Below are 20,664 nucleotides of genomic sequence, written 5' to 3'. Positions count from 1 at the left end.
GCAAACCTTTCTGTTGGAGCAGCATTCCTATAGGAAACATTCAAAAGTCTAGCTTTTATAGTAAATGAAGTACAGTCCCTCTATTCCCCTATTTGATTCTGGTCTCAGTATAAACTTATCGGGTTTATTGCAACCTGAATAATTTGACTTTTCCAGAGGAAGGTATTCTGTCCTATAAACCAACACAATCTGTCTTTTACTCCACAACCTCCAAAAACCTTCGAGCAACTTTTTCAATTTATCATAATTTTTCAGAAAACTGCCAGTATATTAAGAATCAGTTAGTATTCGGCACCTTTCATTTTGTGGTGAATAGGAAAAAAACAACAACATGCGCTGTTACTTTGTTCTATTTGCCTGAATGCTGACATGACTGCAAGGATACTTGTACTACAAGTGAAGAAACCCAGTATCACTGCCATGGATCAATAAAGATTCTGATTTTGAACTTACCAACTGATGCATCATTGGAAAATGGGCAAACTGGGATTGTTCAGGGATCAACTGTTCCTGACCAAATCTGAACTTGTGTATTGGGACAGTATTTGGTCCACAAGAAATTACTCAAAGACTCAAGAAGACGAGTAAATACAAAAACACAGATTCAGAAGGATTTCAAAATGTTTACTTCCTATTATTATGTCTTAGTAATGGTCTTGTATCTCTGAAAGTCTTAGTATTTACTGACCGAAATTGGGGGTTATTACCATTCACTTTAATAGAGTGGTGAAGTGATGATGTATTTGTGTAGCCCGACCCGGAAGTAAGCTGCGCATGGGTTCCATTGACAAAAAAGCAATGGGATTTCTCCATAGGATTTTGGAATATTGTAAAAAATAAGATCTGTGGAAAACAAACCTGTTAGATAAATGCACATTTTGTTCAGCCGGATAATATCCACATGTCTACCCTACTTTTATAATTTTCTAATCATAAATCTAATCGCCAGAAGAAAAATGCTAACGTTATGCTATAAATGAACTACAGCAGGGTCAAGCCAACTTAAGATCGATGTTCAAAAATACAGATTCAAAATTGTACAAGTTGAAGTGTTTGTTTTAACAGTTTGCAAGAGCGCAGGTACTTGCTTTCAAGCAGAACAGGGGCAAAACAAACTTAGCGGGAGTGTTTACGTGTTCGGCGTAATGACGTACAACGGCCTCGACAACTTCTGTAGTCCTATTCAGCCACTTGTTAACAACCATCGTTTTTCAGACCCATAACATTTCAGAAATCACCAGGGTCACTGCTGCGTCTGGGTCATCCACAGACCTTATTTCGAGCTATTTTCCAAAAACTAGTAAAAAAAAACATTGACTCTGAGACGAAGGAACCGGAAGTGGTAAAATGCCAACTCACTTCCGGGTTTTAATACTCGTTCCTGCACCACTCTATACAGTCAGGGTTTAATCGCTGCAGCCTCTTGTGGACATTAGCGGAACTGCAACACCCACTCCCAGCCGCTGATTGGTTGATTAACAAATGCAGGAAACAGGAAGTGGGAGGTTTGTCAGCACGTTTTATTCATTACATTACATTGCATTTAGCTGACGCTTTTATCCAAAGCGACTTACAATAAGTGCATTTGACCAAGAAGATACAAACTTGAAGAAAACAGAATCATATAAGTACATCAGGTTTGATAGAGCCAAAACATTTCAAGTGCTACTCAACTGGCTTTAGATAAGCCAGTCCTTTATTAGTATATAAGTGCTTTGTTAGTAATTCTATTGCTCGAAGTGGAGTCGAAAGAGATGAGTTTTCAGTCTGCGCTGGAAGATGTGTAAGCTTTCTGCTGTCCTGATTTCAATGGGGAGCACATTTCACCATTTTGGAGCCAGAATAGTATTCAGATTAACATGGATCAAGAAGTCAGTGAATGTTTTTACAAAATAAAATGTACACGAGGAGAATCTTTAGAAATGTTTTGTCTTTTTATATTAAAGCACCTTCAGACACATCGGTCATCGTTATATTAATTTATAGGAATAGCATTAAATATCATACATGAATACTTACACATAAACGTACCCTGATAGGTAACTATTATTAAGCGCCATCTTGATATAAATAAGGTTATTATTACACCAAAAGTAAAAAATAACAAGTTGATAAAATAGGAAATAGCTCAATTTATTTTATATAGCAATCAAATATATACACAGTGTGTGTATGTGTGTGTTCAGACAGCATTGTTGTTGTTGGTCTCCATCCTGCTGACCAGCTCGGTCACCAGCTGCTGAACGGTCTGAGAGCGCAGCCGGCTCACCTCCAGCACCCCCTCATGGTTCACACTGTCCGTGTCCTCGTAGCTCTTCACCACCTGACAACAATCCATCCATCAATCAATCAATCAATAAATAAATAAATAAATAAATAAATAAATAAATAAATAAATAAATAAATAAATAAATAAATAAATAAATAAATAAATAAATCAAGGCTGGAGTAAATGTTTACCCTATGAGTCATGTGATCGACCAATTATTAAAGTATGTAATTACATTATACACATTTAAGAGTAGGCTGAAGACTTTCCTCTTTAGTACAGCGTACAGTTAGGACTGGTTTTAAACTCCCTTTTAAACATCCTCATGGAGCCTTCATTTTATGGAATTTTAATTACTGTATTCTAACTGTATTTGTGTCATTGTGTTAGGTACCCATTCATTGGTATTTTCACATTTATCTTGTCATTTTACTATATTCTCAGATATGTTTGTTGTTTTTACATTGTCATTCATGTTTGTTGATTTGTGAAGCCCTCTGAGACAAATGTGATTTGTGATATTGGGCTATATAAATACATTTGAATTGAATTAATATATTCTTTTGTTTTAGACATAGTTTCTAATATGACAGATTTGTTAATATGAAGAGACCAACTTATGTTTATTTTTAGGAAAATATCAACGCATTTAATATTACATTCTGGGTTCTAAAGAAAGTATTTGCTAAAATGCAAAACAATCTATCTATCTATCTATCTATCTATCTATCTATCTATCTATCCATCTATCGTATCGATCTATTACTCTGTCATAACTTATAACTTTTCATCCCCTAATATATACTGTAGGGTAATGTGTGATTCTATATAACATAATCTGCTGATCAAATAAACAAACGGTTTGTCAGTAAATAAATGAAACTATCTTAACCATTGTAGTAATCAGGTATTGGTGATATTGTGTTCTGCAGCTTTGATATGTTATCAGTCACAATCCACCAGCACCGACGTATTGATCGAGTGTTTCACCTTGTTGGTGATCAGAGAGAGGCCGAACACCTTCAGACCGCAGTGGATCGCCACGACAACCTCAGGAGCTGTACTCATACCTGTACACACAAAAACAACAAAAGTTTAAAAATGATATACATTTATACATTTTTCATAAAGGTTCAAACGAATTCAATAACTTAGCCGGTTATATCAGTGTAGTGTTTATCTGATTCAGTTCGTTCATAAATAATCTTTACTTCATTTAAAATGAGGGGATTAAGTCATATGTCTCCAACTATTATCTGCTTGAAATATATGTTCAGAAAACACAACCATGGTATCAAAGAGGTATTCAATGTGAGCTCACCCTGAAAGTAATAACCCACAAAATGAAAGAGGATATTCTCTAAAGATTTTGCGTTCTGAGATTTCTTAGATGAATTACAACACTCTGGATTACTAACTGGGCATAGGAAGCAACTTCTCCTGAGCCCATAGAGCGGTGCAGGGATGACGTATTTACCCGGAAGTAAGCTGCGCATGGGTTCCCTCGACAAAAAAGCAAAGGGAGTTCTCCATAGGGTTTTGGAAAATAGCTCGAAATAAGATCTGTGGAAAACGAACCTGTTTGATAAATGCACGTTTTGTTCAGCCGGATAATATCCACTTGTCTACCCTACTTCTATAATTTTCGAATCATAAAAAGCAGAAGCAAAATGCTAACGTTATGCTATAAACGAACTACAGCAGGGTCGCACGACCTCAACGTCACGTAAGATCGATATTCAAAAATACAGATTCAAAATTGTACAAGTTGAAGTGTTTGTTTTAACAGTTTGCAGGAGGCAAGTACTTGCTTTCAAGCAGAACAGGGCAAACAAACTTAGCGGGAGTGTTTACGTGTTCGGCGTAATGACGTACAACGGCCTCCACAACTTCTGTAGTCCTATTCAGCCACTTGTTAACAACCATCGTTTTTCAGACACGTAAACTCTTCAGAAATCCCCAGTGGGGTCACTGCTGATGTATTTAATGTCGTAGAACAAAACGTGATCCGTCTCTTAAAGGTAGGGTAGGTAAGTTTGAGAAACCGGCTCGAGGTACACTTTTTGTTATATTCCATGGAATGCTCTTAACATCCCGATAGCAATGAATATCTTAAGTGCTTTGACAAAAAATCCATAAAAAAATGTCATCTGTGGAAGCCGTAATACTGTAAAAAGAACGACCAATCATTTTAGCCGGCCCGGCTAAAATGATTGGATGGCCTACCTGCCTGTCAGTCTTCCATCTGTGCACAAACTTATCTTGTGCCCTCATTGGTCATGTGTGCGTTCGTGTGTGTTGGAGGAGGGGCTCTGTAAGGAAGTGGCAGATTTTCTCCGGTTGTGTATTTTCAAATTCTAGCGATCTCGAGCCGGTTTCTCAAACTTACCTACCCTACCTTTAAATTTGTGTCAAACACAGACCTTATTTCGAGCTATTTTCCAAAATCCTATGGAGAAATCCCGTTGACTCTGAGACGAGGGAACCCGTAGTGGTAAAATGCTAACTCACTTCCAGGTTTTAGGACTCGTCACTGCACCACTCCACACCACAAGCTGCAGGTTCACTGTTTTTATTTGTATTTCTTTCACTGTAGTATCAACATAAATGTTTACTATTTCATTACCAGACGTTACCAGCCATGGTGTCCCTGCCAGTAATTAAACAATGTACATTTTCTCAGGAACTAAACATAAGCACGATTTAAGGCCCTGAGTATTTATTAACATTATTCAGGACATTTTATGATGAACTGCTAAAATGTGAGGATTTGCTGTTTTTTCTTTTGATTACTTTAATTTATCTTCAAAATTTGGAGATTTTCTAAAATGTTCTGCATTGAGTACTTTTGTTTTTAAGACCAAATGCATATTTTCATATTGATTGTACATACCTTCACAAAATCATTTTTACAAAGCCTCAAAAAATGTTATTTATTTTTTTGTTGGTATTTTGATATACTGTATCTCTACAATTTGGTACTTGTTCTGACTTCCGTAAAGGATTTGAATACTACCTCGAACTGTCTTGTACAGTGCCACGTGAAATATATAGAATATTTTAGACTTATTTTAGTTGTAATTGCTCTCAAAAGTTGCATTTATCTAAACAAAGTTATGTTTAAAAAAAATTTCCCGAACCAACTGACACATTAAAAACCGTGTCCCTGATATTTTCAGCACAAGAGAAAACATGAATTTAATGCCGACACTATCATAAATCGAGGAGTTATAAATTCAGAGAAGACTTCCTGGTCCTCAGAGGATGAACCCGTATATTTTTTATTTACCTGAAAGGCTTTGAGAAAAGATGAATCATGGTGATTTGAGTGTTTTTGACATCTTACCGACAGCGTCCACTCCCAGTCGGTGCAGCAGCCGGGCCTCAGCGATGGTTTCAAAGTTGGGCCCCCCCACCATGGCGTACACGCCCTCCTGCATGAGCTCGGACACGCCCAGCTGCTTCCCGATCTCCATCGCTGAGCTGCGCAGACCTTTGTCATAGCAACCAGACATCGCCGGGAAACGAGGTCCGAACCTGAACACAACAAAACGATAAACAACAACTGAAAAAAAACAACCGCAAAGCAGCACACTTCAAAATGTTACTGTGACAGTTAACAAGCAACATGAAAATATGAAACAATAAAAAGGGCCAGAGTGACAAATATTTTTACTTTTGACATAACCCATTTAAGGTCACATGGAGAATATTAATCTGTGGCCCGCAGGCCTTCATACTTTTAATTAAATAATTGTTGAAACCAGGAAATCTGTCCAATACATCAACCCCTTTTTTTTTTAAGAACAAGGAAAATATAGGTGAAGAAGTATGTAATTGAATGAGTAATACCTGGGATAACTATGAATAATATGGTCGCTATAAACTTGAACCTCACTACATGCATGAGTGTATATAACTCCCTGTAGGAGAAATACAGTACCGTGTTAAACTGATACCATATCAGATCGAAATGCTGTTAATGCAGTAAGGTCACTATCAATTTGACACAATAGCGGATCAAATGCCACAGAGTATATCTAAGTCATAATATATGTACCAACTACCATTGTATGCACAATGGATTCAAAACGCACAGCATAACAATCTGTTCAGTATATTAAAAAAAGTATATACACGTTTCTCACTTGTCGTCGTTGGGTCCGAACAGCGGGTGCATGCCGACCAGCCCGGGGAAGTTAATGTGGTCTTTAATGATCATGATGTCACCGGGTCGGAGGTCGTCAGCCAATGAACCGGCAGCGTTTGTCACGATCAGAGTCTCCACCCCTAACAGCTTGAAGACTCGCACTGGAAATGTCGTCTGATGAACAGACAGAGACAGATATTTCTTTCAAAACCTTGGTAATACTTTCAAAAAATGTGTTGGGAAGAGCTTCTATCGAGCGCCAACTAGAGGACAGTCAGGTATCATCAGCATAGCATACAGAGTCTGTGAGTGTGTGTGTGTGTGTGTGTGTGTGTGATAAAGGGAAACAATAGCAGCATTGAACAGTCTGCTAAAAGGCTGCATGTGACTAACTCATGCATGACTTGAGTCAGGTTCACAAATGTACACACACACACACACACACACACACACACACACACACACACACACACACACACACACACACACACACACACACACACACACACACACACACACACACACACACACACACACACACACACACACACACACACACACACACACACACACACACACACACACACACACACACACACACACACACACACACACACCACGTTACAGGTTCAGTCTCATGCTGCTGATTACAACAATTTGTATGTGTGTAATACCGAGGTTTGCGTGACTGAGGTGCTTTAATCAGCTTACGTACAATGCTCCCCTGTGAAGAATGTATCTAGTCATTTGTATTTTTCTGTTTATATTTATTTTGTGTTAACAAAATTAAACATTGAAACACTGAAATGGTGAAAAGTGTGATACTGATCTAACAGCTGTTACCAGTGGCGAAATTACTAAAATAAATTGTACTGAACTGAACCTGATGAGTGTGTGCTCTTGTGTTGGTCTTTGTGAGGGCTGGATTGAGTTAAAAGTCTTGAGTTTAAGTTAGTATTAGGTTTAGATTCAAGGAGTATTTTGTGCTGCACTTTTACACATTAGGAAGAATCACAGAAGACAGAATAAAACCTTGATACATTGAACCCTCACTGCCTCCCAAACAGTGGTGGCGCCAGGGTATGGCTGGGGTAGGCTACAGCCATACCAAGAAATGGCTTAGCCCCACCTTAGCCCCACCATGAAAAATTATGTTAAAGTAAGCAAATTCAATTAAATAATAAGTAAAATGCTAAATGTTGAGAACACGGCTTGCGAAAATATACGGGTCGTGTCCACAGCACACAAACTGATCCTGCTGTAACAACAAGTGCACGTTACTGATGCAATATGGTTGAGACCATTCGGGCTTATGCTAGAAGAGGAGTGCAAGGAATAGTCTAAGTAGTGGGGGAGTTTTATACACTAAATGTGTGGAAATTCTCTGGCGTTATAATATCAGCGCGGCCGCGGTCAGATCAAAATGCCTCCGAATGCAATTTGAATAGAGTCAGACCTACAGCCAATCAGAGCAACGCAACGTTGGGTCTGCGTTATGCATTACTGATGAGATCAATCGGAACCGCCATTCAGTATCCCCATTGGATCTTCAACGTGTACTATCATACGTCACGTTCACAGTGATCCCTTTTTATTTACTACAAGACAAATGTGCCGTTTTATTTCATACGGTCCATTTTGATTGAGACAGGGAAATAATCTAAACCTCACGCGTGGCGTTTCACTGTCGAGGGGGGCGATATAGCGTGTATGTAATTACATTGCAAATACTGACTTGAGCACCACCACTGTATGAGTTAGCCCTACCATACATTACCCAACAAAAATACTCTGGTGCCGCCACTGCTCCCAAACACTGCAGCATGATGCCAATGTTAGCAGGATGCTAACTTAGCTTAGCTTAAAGACTAGAAATTGATGGAAACAGCTAGCTTGGGTCTTTCTAACAGTTAGAAAATCAACAACTTGTAACTTGGAAGTTGTTCATTAGCACACCATATTTTGTTTGTTTGTTTCATTTGTACAAAAACAAGAGTATAAATATGAGAATTTGCTGTTTGCCTTGCGTAATTGTACGAGGTGCATTGGATTTATAGGCTAGGCAAGTTTATTATAGCAAAAAAAAACATTTAAGAATTATGATAAAGTGCAACACCCAGAAGTGGTTGAAAAGAAACATTGCGATTGGTACCATGGATTTGCACATAACCCCCAAAAACGGAACTGTTTTCATTCTTACAATTGGTACAGATGAAATAAATGATACTGTGTTAACTAGTGAGCCTCTGGTGGGCTGGTAGGAGGATTTGTCAGATTTGAAAACAGACAGTATAGTAGTATCATCATATTTACCATAAATAGATGAGTGTTCTAAATATTGGCAAATAGACAAACTATTCTTTAATGTAAGTTATGCAAATGTATGTGTGTGTGTGTGTGTGTGTGTTTACCTTGCAGAGTGAATGGCCTTCATACATGTGGAAGCGGCCCTGCATGCACACACATGTCTTCCCCTTCAGCTCCCCGAAAACCAGCCGCCCTGCGTGACCCTGCACTGCAGCACAGAGTGGGGGTTCAGGTGAGACACAGGTACAGTGATGCTAGTTAACCAATCAACTTATAACCAGGCAACTGTGATGCTATTAACTTACCAGTTGCACAGAAAGTACTGACAGTCTCAGAAGTTATACATACAAAATCGGACTCTTCATGAATAAATAAACATCTCTTCAAAAATGGCACTTAATTTACAGGTATAGATGGATTCGATTTGTGTTAAGCAGTTAATCCCGAGGATGTAAACACTATATAACAGTAAATCAGCAGTACCTGTGCTCTGGGGGAAGCCCGGTATGTCAGAGTAGGCAAAGGAGTCCTGACACTTGAGCGTGTCAGCGAGCGCCCCCAGGCCCGACCCGCAGATGATCGCCACCTTGGGGCGGTGCTTCGTCTGGGACTTCAGCCAATCAGCTGTCTTCTGGTAGTCGTCATGACTGCAGGAACAGTTTAATGTTAAGGGTCAATGAGATTAGATGCTGTGTTGTTAAACATTACAACAGAGGCAAGACAAACATGCTTATATCACTGGAAGACGCACACACACACACACACACACACACACACACACACACACACACACACACACACACACACACACACACACACACACACACACACACACACACACACCACACACACACACACACACACACACACACACACACACACACACACACACACACACACACACACACACACACACACACACACACACACACACACACACACACACACACACACACACACACACACACACACACACACACACTTCAAATCCATGCCTTACGAGTCATTGCATGTTTACATTTGAACTGCCCCTTATATTTTACTATTACATATTATTTGATGTTTTACAAAAGCCAGCTAAGCATTTAACACGATTCTCCTTATGGAACCAGAGTGATATAAGCATCATACACCTTGAATACACCTAACCAGTGAGCAGCATGTAAATATGGTAAATATATACAGTTTAATGAAGAATACATTTTTGAAGTCCTCTTTCTTTCTTAACCTTTATTTAACCAGATAAAAGCATTGAGATAAAATCTAATATACAATGCTGACCTGGCCAAGAAGGCAGCAACGTTACACATAACACAGACATGTAAAATACAGAGAACACAACTAAGTAAACAAAAGACGAAAAGCAGTCACTACATTGTGCACATTAGGGACAGTAAGAAAGGTACACTACTTATTACTGCGAGAGCAGCTGGTGGTAAGGACCTCAGACAACTTCAATTTAAAACAGGCTATAGGGACAAGTGCCATCAGTTTGAAGTCCTGATCCCTCGTCAGAGAGTTAACTAATATAATTTACTGTTGGATTTTAGTTTCAAAATCATTTTCTTTTTTCACTTCTTGTAAAATATAAAATATTTATAACAAATCATCATGAACTCAGGAGGTTTTCTAGCGTAAAATAAAAAAACTAACAAATATTACATCTTGGTTACATCATCATATAACATCACCAATACTTTAACTTTACAAGTCACACAGGTTAGGAGGTGTATCTCTGCAGTTTTTAATGGACCTTTACATTACAACAGCTGGATTTATATAATCTGGTAAAGAGTGAGTTTGTTTGTTGTTTAAACTGACAGCAATAATTATTAGGTATTTGGATACAATGCAATGTGCAACTGAAGAGTCACAAACACACATAGTTATAATTTTAGGATCATTTATAATATAATTACTTAGTGCTGTACCCCAAAGGTAACCAGTATTTACAAAAGAGTATGATTTGTTTCTCCTTTCCTCTAAAATGCCCACTTCTTACTACCAATTTCCCCAAAGTCTTGTTTTCCTTCACTGAGTTCACAGTTACGGAAATATATCTGATTCATAAAGCATAATTACAGTTGTAATAAGGTCCGTCTAACAATAACAATAACAAGTCATCCAAGGATAAATCTGAGGGACCATAAGCGCATTAACAGAGAATTTGTAGAAAAAAACAACATATGAGGCTTTTTATCCAACTTTCCCCTCCTTTGTACATTTTCTTGTGAATTACTGAATGGAAATACTATTTGTTGAACTACTCATATAAAATTACGATCGGTCACAATCCAAAAATGTTAGTAAACAATGAGTGTTGTGTTGTGAGAGACAACAGCACAACAATAAATAGTTGAAATAAGATGTAAATAAAGTGTTTTCTTACCTGATCTGTTCTTTGCTGTTCATGATGACAGACGGGAAAGGATATTCAGCAGAATGATGAGTGTGGGATTATTTAAGGAGCCTCTGTCACTGTACTGTTTGTGTGTAAAAGTGTGTGTGTGTGACGCTGGGAAAGTCAGAGTGTTTCCAGCTGATGCTGAGCGGTTAGATATTCACCAGTCACATGCTGCTGATTGGTCAACAACTCGCCCATTCATCAGCAGCAGCCAATGGAGATACAGCGGTGAAGAAACATGCGTGTGTGTGTGTGTGTGTGTGTGTGTGTGTGTGAGTGTTTGTGCGTTAAGTCGGTTTAGAAACACACACACACATTCTTGCACAATAGTACTTTTACTTTTATGCTACTTTATGATACTTCTACTCCATCGAAATATTGTACTTTTCACTCAGTTACTTCAGTTACCAATAACTTTTCAGTTATTATTAAAACACAAAATAAAATGAACAAAAAATGGATAATAAATAATTATTAGTTAAAGACAATACTTAAACAATCCTCAAACGTGAACTAGCTAACTGTTAAAACCTTTTTATTAGCTTAACCTTTTTAAACATCAAAGTGATGAACATATTAATGCATCAATGGTTAAAATCTAATAATGTAATTTACACAACTCTAAAATGGTTCTATAAGTATTATTTTAATGCAAATACTAAGTAAAACTTTGATTGCACAACTTATAATTGAAACAGAGTTTTTGTATATTGTAAAGTAAATAAGCTGAGTACTTCTACAGTCCTTGGGTTCGGTCAGATCATTATTCTTAGTGGCTCATTTGTCACTCACAGTGAAAATGAAACAGGCATCAAGTTCGAAGTACACATTTATGAGACTGTTAACATGACCTTTTTACATTTATGACATGACTTTTAGACTGCACCACTGAACATTTCCATCATTTGAACTATAACGTTTCTCGTAAATGTAGTCATTAAAAAAAATGGTGCAATGTTTGCTGACTGTTAACGCTGCTCGCAATATAACCTCAACATCCTTTGGACTGTTGTTGCATTGTTGTTAGTGATTGAAGAAAAATAGAGACTTTTACTGAAGTAAAAGTACTTATACCTCAATATAAAAATACTTTGTTACGAGAAAATATCCTGCATTTAAAATCTTACTTAAGTAAAGTGTGCAAGTATAATCAAGTAAAGGTACTAAAATATAAAAGGTAAAGTACCAGTGTTTAGTCTTTGCATTATTATATGTTATTATATTAGATCTTTATCAGTTATTATCAATGATGCAGTAAGATGCTGTTTAATATTGGCTGCATTGGAGCTACTTTAATATTTATTTATATTGCTGGGTTGTTTCATATATTGCATAACAATGCCTTGCACTTCATAAAAAAAGGTTTAAAAGTATTAATCTTCAAAGCAAAAAGTACAATTTGTCCCCTTGAAAAGTAATGGAGTAGAGAGATAAAAAGTAGCATACAATTAAAATCCTCCATAAAGTATAGTATTAGAGTAATTGTACTTAGTTACTTTCCTCAGTTGGTTGCAAGTCATATCCGTCACTCTCTCTCCTTCACTGTAATCTATCAAATAAAATACAAAATGACTGTTACGGCTGCTGTTTCTGTCTGCTCGTTAACCTGTCTGAGATTGTTTGCAGCTGTGTGTAATATGTAAATGAGCTGTGTGGTTGCCCCAATGTCGTTGGCTGTCATCTCCTGGTCCTCCTCCGAAGACGCTGATTGGAGCACGCCGGGCCCGACGCTCTCCAATCCCCGTGCAATCCCAGAGCACACCTTCCGGAGATTACTACAAAGCCTGGGGACAATTAGCACTCGGGAGGCTCTGCTGCGATCAGACGCCTCATACCTTTTGCTCTTGTGTCGTGGACACTACAGACTGTGTTTGGTGTGATATATGTGCTTAGTGTCGTGTGTTGAGTGTTGATATATGTGCTTAGTGTCGAGTGTTGATATATGTGTTTAAAGTGGTGGGTTTAGTTTATTTTGTTAGCTGTGTTTTCCTGCAGCTCCTTCCATTAGTGCTGATTGGAAGTGATCTCAGGTGTGATAACTAGGCTCATGTTTTAGAGTCCTTTTTCTGTTATTAGCAGTAGACTTGTGCCCTTTTGGCTTCTTTGTTTGGCTTAGGCTACGTTTGATCTCATTTTGTTGTGCACCTTTGTTGTTGCTCATTAAATCCGATTATAATACTTACCAAATCCATCTGGTGTGTGTTAACTTACTCATCCCTAGTGGGTTCGTAACAATGACCAATAATGTATAAGGAAACAGAAGTTTCTACTCAGGTAAATGTACCTCACTGTTCAGTAAAATAAAGGATTCAAAGTCTGCTTCTTTGAACCTCGGGTATCAAATGAGGTTACATTTAAATTAATGTGGAGCACGTTTGCATCAGTTAGGTTAAATTTGTCGATTTGAACCCTGTTAAGTACGTCAGGCCCGAGCTCAGCCTCTGGATTCAGCCAATCAGAGCGAAGCTTTTCAGTTTAACTAACAGCAGCTCGTCGGTCGGTTCTATATGAATTGAAACTCCACGTGGAGTCTCATGACCGCATACACACCTCACATGCTGCTGCTCTGATCCGCTAATGAGGCTCATGTGGGGCTGATGGACCAGACCCAACAGAGGAGCTGACAGGAAGTCGTCCCGTCCCGTCCCGCAGGAAGATGTTGAAGAAAATGGAACAATGTATTTTATTATATAAATCTTAAATATGTTAAAAACTGTGTTAAAACTCTGAATGCCATAGTCATGTATCGTATAGTTTAATGCTTTAGCAATATAAACAGGATGTATAACAGAAATCCTGAAATGGGTGCTCATAAAGACCCGTGTTGCAAAGTTCGCACTTCCTCTTTCGAGGAGATGAACTTTCTATGCACTTCCCCTTTCGAGGAGAAGATCTGTTATGTATTTCCTTGAATTGAACAGTTAACCACAGCAACGAAGAAGGACACCTCTAAACGCACCAGCTTGCACGCAAAGGATGTGACAAACCACGTGTCAAACCATACGGGAATAACTATACCTGTATAATATTGCGACAAATACTGAGTGAGGGGAGCCACCGCTAAAAATAAAAATAGGGCCCCCACCAAAGGGTAACCGAAAATATTATGACAGATGACGGGGTGATTAGCTACCACACTTAGGGATCAAGCAGTAGGCTATTAAAAAAACATATCAGTAGGAACAAGGTCCCAAACCGGATCCATTTTTGGATTGCGGTCTGAGGCAGGACCGAGTGAATATAACGAAATGATTTCACCCGAACACCCGTTAGTTATTCTGGGAACAGCGCCAGCCCTACCACAGGAGAGGTTCTGAACCCGGCCAACACTGACATGAGGGGTAGCAAAAGCGCTAAGCGAGAAATACAGCGTTCAAACACAAGCAAACTATAATGATTTAGTAACACGACAAAGTCTGCCGCTAAAAGCGGAAAACATACAAAGGCAACCTCATTATTTTATAACTATTATTCTTTTTGTATTGCTCTTGCTCTTATTGTTATTATGTTGCATTGTTGGAGAAGCCTGTGACATAAGATTTTCAACTACATAATTACTCTGTAGCTATGTCAGATTGACAATAAAGAACCTTGAACCTTGAACCTTGAACCTCATGGGGAGGCAACGGACATTCGCGGAATAATACATGTCCCCTATAACCCAAAACCCCTAGAGATTGGCCCGGAACCACAAAAAAGAATCTTGGAGATAATAATAAAGCATGCCATCTCAATTATAAGTCCAGAAGAACCAGTGCTGCTCACTCGTTTCGGAGCAGGCAATTTTGGATATGATGAGGATGCCTCGTTTATGGCAATGTTTGCGGTTCTCAGGGATAATGCAGACAGACCAATATACTGGGTGGAAAACACTCCAGGAGGGTACGCAAGGGCAGCATACTGGCTTCTTTCAGGACAATAAAAACAGTACTTCCTAGAGTCAAGCCTAAACATAGATGTAAGGGAATTTGACCCGCAACTAGCGCTCCTGATGGATGATCTAAATATGGGATATCCAAAAACATACAAGTGTAGACCCGACAGCAAGGCCACCCCCCGTACAATTCACAGCCAGGGATAAACCAAGGGTTCACACCGGTAGATCCGGCACCAAGGAGCGAACAGTCTGGGTCCAGAAATGGCCCAGGAAATACTAAGTCAGGGCCAGGAAAGCTTAAATCCAAACTCACTCTTAACAGACATGTTAAGAGGAAGTATGGCAATAGTAAAAGGAGGAAATGAAACCCCACCAGCGCCTCCATCAACCCCGGAACCTCCGGAAAATCATAGGGCCCCAGCGGGCCCTCCCCAGCCACCATCATTACCCACAGGACAGCCACAAGGCCTACCCAATGGGAACCCCAACCCAGTAGCACCATCACCCCCAAACCCTCCGATAGGAGGCAGACCCCCAAAGAAACCAAAACCGGTTCCCCCACCGAAAACAGGGGCATTACATAGGGGTCCCATTATAGTAGGAGGCCAAACGTTTTATGTAACAACAGCAAAACCAGATGAGATGCCCTCAACCCAGGGGAAAATAGTAACGTTCAGTACCCAGAGCAATGGTTGGAAGACCAGGATCATGAGTCAGAAATGAGAAGGATAGCTAAAGCAATAGTAATAAATATGCAGGGGAATGAAGTACATACAAAGGCATGGAGACACAACATGGCCATCATGCATCAAGATGCTGTAGAATGTCAAGCAGGGTTCCCAGCAGAAAGGGCAAAAGGACTAGGGCCACAGTCAGGATACAGACTAATGGCGCATTTCCACCGCAGGCCTCGCTCGACTTAGTTTCTCTGTCTGCATCATCATGGTCTCTGGGACGTAAACACCATCAGTTTCAACCTGCTGCATGACCTTCTCATTTTGTGCTGTCAGCTGACGCTGCATACAGATGGAGCATCTTATTTCAGACTCCAGCTTACTGCTTCCTGCCTACTACCTGCCAGTTACCTGCCTAAGACCTGCCAAAGACCAGTATCTGGGAATGTTAAGCCCTCCCACTATTTTCCAAGAGGGCGTTGCCAGATTTTTAATTTCAGGATTTAACCAGGAGATGGCGCTTCCTTCACAGAAACAGTTTTGTTTAGAAGAGCATTTGAACACATCAATATTTTAGATCAAATAAAGTATATCTAATCTTGTAATTCAATAATATATAGTCTTTATATATTAAATAACTTTACACTTGGTAAAAAAATCCTGAGTGAGGCTTTCATAAATTGCATTTAGCTGACGCTTTTATCCAAAGCGACTTACTATTTAATAAATGATAAATGACTATTCATAACAAATATGAGTGATGTGTGATTATTATTCATGCTATATACTGATATAGGGCTAAGTAAGCAATCAATCCTGCAAATTAACCCTTAGTTGTTCAATATATTTATTCAGACAATGTGAGTAGAAATACAGAAATTCTGCTCCCACCTAAGGCCAACGTTGCAATATTACAACATTTCCCTAAAAACTTACCAAAACGTAAACATTTTTAAAACTCTTTCATTTCTGCTCCAGAGGCCAGGGGTTAAATTGGGATTTGATATGTGGGGGGGCTCTGTTAGAAGGTGCGACGGGGGGGGGGGGGAGAGAGTTAGACGCTCGTGAATTGTCAACAGGGGGGAAGGAACACACGTTCACTAAGCCGAAAAAACTATATCCGGTCACAGTGATCTGCTATTTTAAAGTAAATTCAACACATATCGACCCTAAATATAGCATATATTAAGAACGAGAAAGTGTTAACATCGTTTTTTGTAAACATATGACAAATGTGCGAGGGTGATGACATCAGAGCATCGTCCTATGGGCTTAGCCCCGGACAGGTACAACAGGTATTCACTCAGAGGGGGGTAGGTACTAAATGCCACCCATTTACATGTAGGCAAACAGTCAAAAATCAACATACAGTAGGGGGGTGGGGGATGGTGAACGGTATGTGGGTATGTGGGACACTGAAAAGTCTATGTTAAAAAGCCTCAGTCACCTTAATTCATGTAATTCTTCTGTTTATTCAACGTGGTGGGGGCCGAGGGAACCGGGCAGAGTTTTTCGCCGGTCAACGTGTGTGAAAGTTTAAATCTTCCTTATTGAGCTTTAAAACAAATGAATAACGACTATATATAATAATAAAATAAACACCGGCTGTTGTTATGCCTGCTGTAACGTTAAATTACTCCATTCTCCGCTTAAGTAATTATGCCGTTACAAGCTTCATAGTTGTATTTATCATCTAAATTTGCCGAAACAAGTTTAATATTCTGAAAACCAAGACTTTGTTTATTTGAAATCAGATGAAAACAAACTGTAACGGACCCTGCCGTGTTATCTATGATTACTATGCCTTACTGTACATTCATAATTTCAGCCGGAGGGAGGTGGGCGGCGCTGCGGAGGATTTCTAAACGAACTATTACAGCTGTTATAAAGCATTAAATAAAAAGTCATGAAAGAGATAAGGAGGAGAAATGGTTTAAGGAAGTAAGCAAGGAATACAGAATGTCGAAATCCTCTGTTTCACGCGATGTCGAACATTGAAGACAGAGGACGGCGGTCCCCCAATCTACACAGCGGGAGAAAGAATATCATAAAGCAGATCGGAGGAGACATCACGATCTTCCCACATTAGTGCAATTCACCTATACTTAACCCCAAATAAAAGAACCCAATAAAAACAGTTGTTAAATAATAGTGAAGTCACGTTGTAATAATAACTCATCTCTCGGTTTGAGTGTTCTTTTTCTGCTTTGCCTAAAGCCACTGTGTCAAGTGTCTAGTGACTATTTCTCTTAGCGGATGCATGTCAATTTAAATCAATACATACAACTATTTTTTAAATCAATAAAAACATTTTCTAAATCCATAAAAGCATTTCAATTAAGAATGGGAGTCATGTCGTTACTTTGTTGAGAATGTGGCCATGTAATAAACGGGATAATTTGCAGCGACTTGGTCATTGTGGGGAAAAATAACACCCATCCTGATCGTTTCAATGAAGTTGAATACAGAATATTCATATTTGTCAGTGATTTCATGTCAATTCGGCGAATATAAACATAAATGATCGTGGTGAAGATGATGATTAAATTAGGATTAAAAATCGAGAGCCGGCTGTATTTCCTCTCGTTCGTTTTTTTCGACTAAACAACATTATTTTGTTAAATAACAACATGGTGATGTTTTGTAAATGATTACATGTCTTATTTAGCACAGACTATGATCCTATCCGTGACATATGGATCTTAACAAAGATCCGCTATACATTAGTACCAGACATACTGTACATCCAGTTTACTGTATCGAAGTTGATTTCACATGACTCCAGTGTGGAACCCCACTGCACCCCCTGGTGGATCAATGATCCATTGCAGCTGGCTTCACAATAATTAAATGTATTTATCACGGGGGCGGTATCAAGTCAGACTGGGGGCCGGCTCTTCATCACGAACCGATCACGGGCCGATCACGGACCAATCACGGACCAATCACGACCCTCGCGTTTCAAACTGTCTGAAATAAGATGCTCCATCTGTACTTGCATAACTGATCCCAAGCCCCAATCTGTTACTCATCATAATGAGTGATTTACTACGTGTCTGGTTGAATAAGTGGTAGGTAGTGGCTATGCCCAAAGGGGTTGATACACCAGAAACATGCTGGAGGACGTGCTGTGACATAATGATGGCTTTCTCTGCTGTTGGCTGATCAACAATGACTCTTCCATCATCATTGAGTTCCAGTATCTTGTCATTAAGCAGCATGGCTGTGAAGTTGAAGAGTGAGTCAGGAACCATGTCATTAGCAGATTTGAAGGATATCTCAGTTGAATGCTTCTCAGGAGTTTGCCTCTTGCAATTCTCACAGTCTGTTCGGAGATTCTTTGCAGCTTGCCACAATGCATGGTATTTCTCGTCCTCCTTATGGTCTGCTTCTAGTCGCCTCAGCTTCTCAAGGGCATCACCGAGGGGTACAGCTGATGCACATATGAAGCCTGAACCACAGGTCTGGTCAAGGATTGAAACACGTCCACCAAAGTGTTGCTGCAGCTTCAATTTCAGTGTAGTCGATCGGTACTGATCTGCCGTTTTGATACCAAGCTCCCTCAGAATTTCTCGGTACCGGTCACGCACTGATTTCACAAGGAATCCTGACAGGTCATGGAAAAGAGGAGCCTCCAGCTCTTCCACAAGGCGACTAAATGCAACAGCATAAAGATTCAGCCTTGGCTTTCCAGAATGAACGCGCTGAGCCTTGAAGTTGTTCATGCATGGTTTGTGGTAGGCTATATCATTGGCTACCATGTCATGACCTTGCCCAATCAGTCTCAGCAATATGTCATCTCTGCCCAGCTTATTTGCTTTCAACTCAATGGCCTTTTTGACTGTTTTTTGTGGAGACCTTAGAGGTTGGTTCCTTTCCCTGCAGCCATTGCTTATTGCAGATGACACATCTCTTTTTGGCTTCAAATGTTTTAGTGTTTCGCCTGGTGAACCTGACTGTATGTTGTGAGGAGCTACATCCTGGACCAGCCAAATCTTCTGCTCTTGCACTCACATCAGCAAGACGTTTCTTCTCAACATATTGGTAGCTCTTCTTATTTAAGTACCAATTTCGGCATTTCCGATGCTACTTTGGTGTTCTGTCTTCAAACCATTTTTCTTCTGCAGACGCATGGTGCAGTCTATGAAAGACCTCGTCTTGTCTAGCATTCATGGCTTTTATAAACTTTGAAATTATTGATGGATTAATACAGTACAGGTCTATCGTAGAGTGTTCTTGACATATAAGACACTTTTTGTAGTCAGAGGTTTTGTCTTCACAGCTCTTCTTACATGAGTGATTCTACAATTTAGGGTACATTCCATGTCCATTGATGTCCATTGATGATAATTATAATTATTCCAACTATTTTCTTCAAAAATATCATATTTTGCCTATTATTGGAAAGCATGTTATAATATCACACAAACATTATGTGCATCCTATGCTTTATTTACCTTGAAATGTGTCATGATGTTCTTAAATTGTCAGTTTTTGCTCTGTCCGTTTTTCAGTTGAGGGTGTCTTGGTTTCAAAATAATGAATAAAAACCATTAAAGTAAATAAAAAAAAGTATTCATTTATTTCAAAAGTCTAAATACTAAAGAATAATAACATCTTTTTAATTGATTTCCTCCTTTAAATAATTTAAATATCTTAATATATGAATGTCCGCAAAAGTTCTGTCAACTATGTTACTAACAGAACTCCCCCATTTAACTCAAAAATGGTTTGTCCCAATACCATGTCACCAGCATCACATGATGCCATGTTCCTCTTTGGCAGACATTTTGAACACACTGTGGTGATTGTCCTCTAATTGTTTACAATATCTTATGTATAATAGCACATTGTCAATGAGTATATTCATTGACCATCAACAATGTTACGTACATTGTTATGGTTTACAATTGTTTAATGATTTTAATTCAATTATATGTTCAAATGTGATGTTAACCTGTTCAAGAAAATGACATGTGGTCA

The 20,664-nt window shown here is 39.0% G+C and overlaps 1 protein-coding gene across 1 annotated transcript; it reads right to left on the bottom strand.

Annotated features, from left to right (window-relative positions):
• Positions 1–1,915: 1,915 nt before the first annotated feature.
• On the bottom strand, positions 1,916–11,281 carry pnp4a (purine nucleoside phosphorylase 4a). Its single transcript, XM_034139449.1, has 7 exons — positions 11,116–11,281; positions 9,210–9,373; positions 8,831–8,934; positions 6,418–6,593; positions 5,616–5,806; positions 3,260–3,339; positions 1,916–2,323 (listed from the first exon to the last, which is right to left on the bottom strand). Exons 1-7 carry the CDS (start codon positions 11,136–11,138, stop codon positions 2,183–2,185), a joined length of 879 nt encoding a protein of 292 aa, XP_033995340.1. The 5' UTR covers positions 11,139–11,281; the 3' UTR covers positions 1,916–2,182.
• Positions 11,282–20,664: the final 9,383 nt, after the last annotated feature.

The sequence above is a fragment of the Trematomus bernacchii genome, unplaced genomic scaffold, assembly GCF_902827165.1.
Source record: "Trematomus bernacchii unplaced genomic scaffold, fTreBer1.1, whole genome shotgun sequence".
Taxonomy (NCBI): Eukaryota; Metazoa; Chordata; class Actinopteri; order Perciformes; family Nototheniidae; genus Trematomus; species Trematomus bernacchii.
This window is presented reverse-complemented; position numbering and strand designations above follow the sequence as displayed.

Coding starts and splice junctions, on each gene's coding strand:
- pnp4a (XM_034139449.1), bottom strand. CDS start 11,138: ATGAACAGCAAAGAACAGATCAG. Junction 8,935..9,209: donor GGGCTTCCCCCAGAGCACAG/GTACTGCTGATT, acceptor TCTGTGCTGCAG/TGCAGGGTCACGCAGGGCGG. Junction 2,324..3,259: donor TCTCTCTGATCACCAACAAG/GTGAAACACTCG, acceptor GATTGTTGTCAG/GTGGTGAAGAGCTACGAGGA.